Consider the following 9117-nt stretch of genomic DNA (forward strand, 5'->3'; position numbering starts at 1 on the left):
CGGCATATGGCCTCCTCTTCTCCAACATTCATGGCGATTTGACGTCACAGTGTCGCGCGACAGGTCGCAAACGGCAAGCATACTGGGGCCTTAATTCCTCTTTAGAGAACTTTTTATACAATTCTCTGTCTGTATCATGTTTAACTATCATAAATACTTAATAGGCTTCAAATTCAGTGTTTTATTGTCCTTGATGCTTTGCCGTTGTTCTATTAGACAATTTACTTTACATTTATATTCATATTTCTTAAAATCAAGAAGGCCTTGTGACCCCCCATGAGGCTTTGACGACCCCTAGTGGGGGTCACGACCCTGGATTGGGAACTATTCTTGTAACTGACCTGGCTGACTGGTACATGAGGTCTGGCTAGGCATCATTGGGTCCTCCATCTGGATGGCGAAGACCTCCATCAGCTCATTACTGGAAGACGCCTGTGGAGCAACAGAAACAACAATAGGATAAATTTACATTTCCGTCTCTACTGTAATTGAACCCTGTATCTTTCATCTTGACTGTTGTGAGCATGTTAGCCTGCCCAGGCAGTGCATTCATCAGACAGATACCACACAACTGGACTTAGTGCTCTCAAATCTCAGTCTAATGAAGAATCACCATCTCCATACTTATCTAATCTAATCTAATTACTACTAATCATGACCGACTGGCTCCACCGACAAAACCTACGTTCTTATTTGTAAGCGATACTTGCACTTTCCCATGAACAGTGAGGCATTTTATTTGTATTTATTTATTATGTATGACCTGTGAATAAGTGGGCAGTTTGGGGCTGACTTTTTAAATGTATTTTTCTCCCTAGAGGAGCTTTGCTCATAGTGTGAAGTAATTGTTTGCTTGCAAAAGCTTTCCAAGTAGCTGGGGGACAATAATCAACATACAAATCTAACTAAAATATAAATAATAATTATTTAACCCTGGTCTCTTATCTCCAGAGAATAATGACGCATGTTATATGTCAAATTCATATATCGTTACTTGAGATAAAAACCTTGAAACATGTCTGTGTTTGGTGTTGAAATTGTCATTAAGACCTTAGTTTGTAAACATGTTCAGAAACCTTCATACTTCAGTGTGGTTCACTGGATTAAAGCATTCACATGTCTGATGATGTGTTTTTGTACATTTATCAACATCGAGCAATTTGGTATCACCACAACCAGCTCTTGAATGAGAAACGAGACCAAAACAGGGGCAAAAGAGGAACCAAAACTTCTACAGAGTGCCTAATTTTATCCACCACCACATCTTTAAGCCTCCAATGTTTAAGACCATAGTTTGTAAACATGTTCAGAAACCTTCATACTTCAGTGTGGCTCATTGGACTAAAGCATTCACATGTCTGATGATGTGTTTATGTTAATTTTACCTGATTTAATTGTCCCGATGAAGAATCTGGCCGTGGACTGAACACTTCCTCTAAATCTGGACCCTGAAATAACGATACATTCCAACACTGAAGAGCTCTGTTTCGACATGTGACCTCCATCATTTAGTAAAAATTAGATAAAAGATGCTGAACAATGCTTTTTTTGTTGTTTTTTTACCTCGACTGGAGGGGCCAAACTGTCATTTAGAAGCAGTAATGAACTAGTCTGAAAAAAACAAACAAGGAGGAGACAAAATTGAACCCAGTTTTTAAAAAAACAAAAAACAAACCAAACCAAACATATGAATATAAACAAACAACTGACTTGTGCCTCTACTGGTTCCTGTGGTGTCTCTTGGTCCACAGCCTGACAAACCTCCTTGATGTCAACCAGGACCGGATCTGCCTGATGAACACAGATAAAACACATTTAGTGCAAAAAATAACGACAGTCGTCCAGTGCTAATAGATAGTTTGCGGCATCTGTCTGCAAGAATATGCAAGTTAACCATGATTCATAAGTGCTACTGCTCCATAAACTGTCCTCCAGAGTGCCCTCCAGTGGAGAAAACATGATGAACAGCCCTCCAGGGTGCAATTCCAGTGCACAAACACGGTTAGGGTGCTTATCCTAACCCTGACTCAGCTGTTTTTATTTATTTTCTTTGCCCTTGCCCCTCAAACCACTGCACTGCTCAGACATTAGGTTATAGAAAATAACTGAGGGCACAAAAACACAAACATTAAAGAGAACTTTATGTACGTTCTGTTTCTGCTGAGTTATTCAGCTGTCAAACATACAATATCTTTGTAAACTAATGTGAGAAAGCCTTTTATTAACACATGGAGCTCCCTGACAATCTGAGCTCACTACATGCAGATAGACAAGAAACAAAGTTTTTCCACCAAATAAACATAACGTAATTTGTTTTTGTGTCTCTTCTCATTCAGCATGTTGTTGAAAGATAAAATTATTTTACAATTTTAGCTTTAATTGGCTCCTAATTGCCCAATGGAAACCACATGGTCATTATTTCTTCTAGCTAATAGTTGTTTGCTATAATCCGTTACATGTTTATTAACAGTAATGTAAAGTAAAGTTAATCTTAATACTGGCAATGGGTGTTTTTCCTGTCTTTGATATAATTGTGAGAATGCTTTCCTGTGATTTAAAGGAGCAAATATCATTGCTTGATGCTCATGTTAATTCCCACTTGTTGTATATGTATTATATATATTATAATGTGTCTGTAACTGACACATATACACATACGTTTGTTCACTGCACTTCCTACAGTAAACTCTATGAACCCGAGGATCCACTCCTGCCCTAAATATAACTAATATTTATGAATAACAACACCTGTTATCTATATATGTTATTAAGTCATCCCGTATGTGTCCCATGTTGTACTGCATGTTGTTACCAGGTTGGCCATCTTGATGTAGAAGAGGCTGAAGGTGTCTTGGTGTTGGTAGACGTAGGCCAGAGCTCTGGGGTCAGACTCATCTTTCGTCAAGGAGCTGATTCTGCTCCTGTCGTGGTCATAAAGTACCTCCTGAAAACAGACAATAAAGAGGATTTGAGCTTTTTAATTATGTTACAACATATCTACCACTACAGAATGCTGCTGAGATAAATGAAACTAATGGGGGAACAGAAAATGACCAATACTGCAAGAAAAAAAAGGGAAATTAAGGTCATAACCATAAAATGTTGCCAGATTTTATGGTTATGATCTTAATTTCCCTTTTTTGGCTGGTTTCGTATCTGTTTCTCTTTCTCTTCACCATTAACCTAATTGTTGAGTTTTGGCCTTGAAACTAACTGACTGGGATTTAAGAGCTCCACGAGTTGTTTGCAGGAGCAGGAAATCAATTAATTGTAATTTAGCTTGTTGAATGTGATGATGATGGAGAACAAGAAGCAGCTTTCAGCCACATCTGGACATTTTTTTACTAACGTCAGCCTTGGTCATTTCTCATGTATCTACCTCCTGGTTATCAGCATCCAGCAAATTGGTTTCACTACAATCAGCTCTTGAACCAGAAACGAGACTAAAACAGGGGCAGAAGAGGAACCAAAACTTCCACAGAGAGCACATTTTTCTTTATACCTCCAATGTTTAACACATTATTATTATTAGAAGAATGCATTGAGAAAATAAAGATTTTGCCTTCTAACTGAGATGGCATCATTGAAAATACATGTGTGGTGGATTAGACTTTCTCTTTTTGTCTGTAAACTATAAAGCAAAGTACTGGGAAACAGTTTTAAAGCACTGATCAATGTCAGCTGGATAAATATTCTGCTTCACTTCCCGAAGGAACCCTGAGAATTGTCTAATTTTGGGAGACTAAAAAAACAAAGCAAGTGTTATCTGTGTGGTAATCCAAGCTGGGAACTGTTAGGTCCACTGGAAACCCACAGTGGTTGTTGTGGTTGCACAAGAGGAAAGATACACTTTTTCAGGATTAACCATCAACCTGAGGGAGGCACTGCAGTTACAGGACAACACAATGAGGAGAGAGAGAGAGTCAGTGTCACTCACTCCGGTCCTTTCGTCCACGATTCTCAGGCCAGTGGAGGAAACCTTCAGCCAAACTCTCAGCTTGTGTCTCCCCTGTTTCCTTGCTGCTACCTCAAAGCCCTAGATGGGGTGAAAGAGTTTAATAGGAGCACAGTCAGAGGAGAGTGTGGGAGGGCAGAGCAGGTATCACAAAAGTAAAACTAATGTCTTTACTGATGATAATATATATTTAAATATTATGTAACTTTTAATGCTTACTTTTCTGCGACCGGCAGTGTCTGTTTGTGCATTATGAAACTATGTGCTCCAGGTCAGAGCAAGTGTTGCGGCAATAGTCGCATGCCGGCAAATACGTGACTTAAATTTTGGTGAAACTGGATCATATTTTATGGAGAAAACGTTTTATTGTTTTCCCTCTGATGTCCACTGGCTGTCTCTGAGATTTACAGAGTTTATTGATGAAGAATAAAGTATGTAGCTGCTGTTAGCTAGTAAGCTGTGCAAAGAGGATAGTGAGGGCAGAAGACTAATCATAATTTTCAGTAAAGCCCCTATGTACACTATTAGCAACCTTTAAATGATGCTGTTAACACCATAGCAACATGTACTATAGTCTGCCACAGTGTCTCTTTTGATCACTGGGAGGCACCAAAATCTGACATTTTCATACTATACATAGTGGCTATGTGGCAACAATAATTTGTTAGTACAATATTAAAGTAAGCTACACATCAGACTGTGGCTAACTATTTTCGGATGACATCGATTCACCTTCAGTTCCCTCTTGAGCGATCAGCCTCATCATTTTTTCCTTATTTTTCTAAGCTGTTGCATACTTATAGATACCACTGGCTCGTGCAAAGTCCTGTGAGATTAGAGGGCCTGAAGTCACTGACATGGCAGGAGTGAGCAGTATGTCAGAGGTCCCTTTTTCCACAGCAAGATTTTCCCACAATCCCTTTTTTTCAACCCAGAAAGCCCATTTTATTAGCTATAGTTTATACACACATGGCCCTACTTTATACCCCCTTGGAAGTTAGGTTTATTGTCTTAAAACATTGAATCAGATTAAATTTAATGTGGCTCTTTTGAACTAAATTCATTACACATATTAAATACAAAGTACTTGTTTTATCCCCTTAAGCCAGTGTTCAGTAGATGTTAAGTTAAGGTTGTGAGCCAACATGCACAACAGCAGCACCCTGACTCTGTTTGACCTGAATGGAACAAACCTTAATTAGTATAATTGGTTGTGTTTACCCAACTGTTTCACATCAAAATGGCTGCTGTGAAAAAGGCCTATTTTAGTTTTATTTGAGTGTAGATCTCCAGTACTCTACCCCGCCACTGCTCCTGAATCAGGCCATAAGAACCACTGACGACACACCTGTTATTTGATATAGATGTGATGTTTGTTTTTCATTTTCCTCCTGATAAAATGACTGTAGGCGTTCAAAAACATCATCTCGCAGATGGATTTTATTGAAGAGAGGTTGAGTTGATATTGGCGGCGGAGGAAAAGAATACCTTCAGTTTCATCATGGAGTCCCAGCACATCTTTTCCCCCTGGGCGTCGGGTACCGGGTCCACACCGATCAGCTTGGCTTTGTAGCGAACCCCGTCTCCGAGGAAACGGGAGGTTGCGTCAGTGGGTGTCCTTGGTGCTCCTGGGAAAACATGAAGAGGGGAGATAAAAGGGTCAAACCATGAGGACAAATCTGTGTGACTGTAGTGTGTGAATCTGTGTGAGAGCAAGGAAATGAGTGTCTGTGTTTATTTGTGTTACTTAGTTGTGTCTTAATTATGTTTGTAGGTCATAATTTAATCAAAATATGTGTCTATTTGTGTTTTTAATATGTTTGTGTGTATTTGTGTTTTTAATATGTATGTGTGTGTTTGTAAATGGATAATCAGTACAAGAATGTTAGCTTTATTATGTTCTTAATTTGTGTGTGTGTGTGTGTGTGTTTGTAAGCAAATTGCTAAGCGAGCGTTTCACTGATCCTTGGTCAATGTTTGATCTCATTTCCTGGAATAAAAACAGCAATTTAGTGATTATGGAAATGTTAGTATGTGTCGCCTCAAACAAAGGTCGCCTCTTAAAACAGTCTGCCTCGTGTTATGTAACAGTTTACTGGCTGTTAGTCACTGTTTAGTTTCATGTTCAGCACAAAATACATGTGTGTCAGTCAATGACCTGAACTGGTGACAAATATCCGCTAAAAACACAAAAAAATAGTTCCCTTTGTGAAACTCTGGTTGCTAGTTTGATGACAGTAAACTGGGAAATCAGCCAATAAAATCCCAACGTTATATTTTCACTCAACTCTCCCATTATGCCCATTTGAGGTAAGCTGATATTGGCTTTATGTGGGTAAATATTCTGCTGACGAAGTTCATCTTTAAGTAGTTCACTTCCTCATGTGACAGATGAGGAGAAAACAAATCTCTCTCCAGTTATGTGGAGAAACTCTGTAGAGTTAAGTTGGCAGAAGAAACTGCAATAAAAGCCTGATGATACATGATACGATTAAAACAGTGGCTGCTCAGACAGCATTCCTGCATGGTTATCTCACTGCATTGTGTTATGTTTTATTCTTTAATTTACTGATGTTTACACCTTAAATAATGGGATTTTTTTTGTGCAAGAAATCGCAATATCGGGAAAAGTAAAAACCTTTGAGCTCAAACTGGCTGATTGTCGAAGGTCGTACAACTGTTGTGCTGTATGATGGAGTTTTTGAGGTGTCTAGCGATTTTGCTCTTTAAAGAATTGATATGTATTTTTAGTCTTTATTATTTCTTTGGTCAGACATAAATGCCCGTCTCCGTCCTTAAAAAGGTCGGTGGGTCAGTTAAAATGGTAGGTTAAACAATATAAACAAATCTTTATCAGTCTATCAAAGTCTGATGTTGTACTTTTGTAATTTTGTCAGTAAACAAAACCAAACTATACTAAAAGCAAAATGCCACAAACCAAGCAGTTATAGCACAGGAAAACAACTGCATGATATAAATACAGTGGTTTGTCTTGGCTCCAAAGACATCTCTGGATTCCTGACAGTCCTACAAAGCCCCCTGAGAGGTTTTGATCAACTCTTTTAAAAGGTTTCTCTAGAATTTTGTTCCCCCCTTTAAAAAAAAACACACTTGAGATCACTTTTAGAGCGCTGATGTTTTAGTGAACAATTTGACAAGAAATATTTAGCAGGAGACGTAAAATAGCATCCTGGATTACAGGATACCCTTTAAAACCAGGTACACTGACACTGCAGAGTGGACCTGGTCCCACGTGTGAGCACTTCAGGGTTATTAAAAGATCTTGGTTTCAGTTCAATGGCTGTTTCAATATTCTGTGACAGACCAGAATCTTTTCATAACCTCAACCAGGTTTCACGCTTTAGTTGCTACGAGTAGATATATTGCAAGAGCAGCATCAAACCCACGTCTTTATGATTGCCCTTTTTTTGACTTACTTAGTTAGATTTTAAACAACGTCTCTAAAGTGTTTTATGTAAGGTATATAAAGCTGTTGTACACGACAAATGAACATGACTTACTTACTTTACCTTTGACCTTACTCTAAACTCAAAAACCAACCAAAGTAAGGTCAGAACAAGCTTTATTAACTTTTACAATCCTTGCGCCCGTATTTTATTGTCAAAGTATGACTACTGCGAGTTCACTGCTGGTTTTTATGGGAACACAGTTGAAATACAGTCTGACCCAAAGTGAACGCATTCTCATAAAACCATCATTGCTCAACACGTCTGAGAAGTGTGTAAAATGTACTCTGTGAGATTGATCTACATATCATCAAAACTTCTCCAAGTTGGAAACATGTAAAGGATTTCCAGTAAGACTCTTCTGTACCTCAAAGAGTGACATCAACAGTGTTTATCAAACAGCTGGAACAGCTGGAACAGCTGGACACCCTCCAGTGGTGCATGAAGGTGGAACAAGGAAGAAGAACAAAACAAACAGTGTTACCTGAAAACGCTCCAATTTCCCAAATATGAACAAACTTGCGGGATCAGGGGACATAATGTACTTCACCAACAGTATTTAGAAACACACACGTACAAACAGTACAGTGCACAGACTGCGTCATTTCAAAATGATATATCCAATTGACAACAAACACTTTTTACAGAGTGAATCCTTTTAAAAAACATTGAGCAACTGAGGGTAATTCATTATATTAATCAAAGAGGTAATCCAGTGATTTAGTATTGAACTTCTCGATAGAAGAAGAGTCAAAATCAAAGCAGCAGATGCTGAGATATACTGTGTTCAGACTGCAAGATGCATACAAAATGACTGGAAAAAGCCACAATTAGATGGCAAAAAGTTGTGTGAAAAAATTTCTGCACAAGGTTTTAATGTACTCATTAAGGAACTGTAGTAGTCTGCCAAACTGTGTCTGAAGAGTGAGTAAGACACTGTGCATTCAGCAGGTTCTGAAACGTTTCTCCTTAGGTCATAGCTGATCAGCAGCAGCCGAGCACTCATACCTCTTGTGCTGGAGGAGAGCCAGGTCCTGACAGCAGTTTGGCTCGGGGCAGGAGAACTCCCAGCCGTCTGCTCCGTCTCCATCATGACGACGTGTGTTTGGAAATTCAAGGCTGGTGTGCTCGGGATGCAGAGAAAACAATGTGGCTGTCACATGAGTTCGGCAGCTTGAGAGGAAGACAGCAGGGGGGTTGATGTACAGAGAAACCACAGAATGTCAGACATTCAAGAAAAAATAACCTGTTCCGGGATGAATCTGTGTTTTTGTTCTTTAAAAAGCAGAAGACAAATTGTTTGGTCTACCTCACCTGCTGGGAGTGTGTCTCTGCACTGACCCCGCTGCTTGGCTCGACTCACAGACAAAACTTCTCAGAGTCAAAGGTCAGGCTGCAGACTCACTGGTGATATATTAACATCCGCTGGGAGGCCCAAATACATGGGAACTCGGATCGAAGGACTGAAGAGGCTCCAACGGGAAGGACAGTCAGATGGTGCTGTCCCTCTCCGAGGACAAGTGAGAGGTCATGTGTTTCCCTCATGGAGAGTTTGGGTGGTATTTTCTTTAAATAATAGCCAAACCGCTGCCGGTGTGCCAAAAAAAACAAAAAACCTCTGCAGTTGGTTGAGAGAAAACCAGGAAACAATAAATGCTGATAAAGCGCTGTTAAAAAACAAACAAATATTAAATC

General features: G+C 39.3%; 1 protein-coding gene across 4 annotated transcripts in view; it reads right to left on the reverse strand.

Annotated features, from left to right (window-relative positions):
• The window catches only part of LOC118321499 (disabled homolog 2-like), a 13440-nt gene extending 4556 nt beyond the window's left edge, over window positions 1–8884 (reverse strand). Inside the window, exons 1-9 of one of the 4 annotated variants that reach the window (XM_035652838.1) lie at window positions 8737–8884; window positions 8431–8549; window positions 5444–5583; window positions 3938–4036; window positions 2813–2944; window positions 1711–1791; window positions 1564–1611; window positions 1386–1448; window positions 342–432 (exon numbers count right to left, since the gene is read on the reverse strand). In XM_035652838.1, coding sequence (XP_035508731.1) covers window positions 342–432; window positions 1386–1448; window positions 1564–1611; window positions 1711–1791; window positions 2813–2944; window positions 3938–4036; window positions 5444–5583; window positions 8431–8515 — 739 coding nt within the window. In that variant the 5' untranslated portion in view covers window positions 8516–8549; window positions 8737–8884. Of the gene's footprint in view, window positions 1–341; window positions 433–1385; window positions 1449–1563; window positions 1612–1710; window positions 1792–2812; window positions 2945–3937; window positions 4037–5443; window positions 5584–7789; window positions 7870–8430; window positions 8596–8731 lie in introns of those variants that run through there. The other 3 variants (XM_035652836.1, XM_035652837.1, XM_035652839.1) reach the window with 3 other exon arrangements.
• Between the last annotated feature and the right edge of the window lie 233 nt (window positions 8885–9117).

This window comes from Morone saxatilis, unplaced genomic scaffold (assembly GCF_004916995.1).
Source record: "Morone saxatilis isolate NCDOM2014 unplaced genomic scaffold, NCSU_SB_2.0 Contig12, whole genome shotgun sequence".
Classification (NCBI taxonomy): Eukaryota; Metazoa; Chordata; class Actinopteri; family Moronidae; genus Morone; species Morone saxatilis.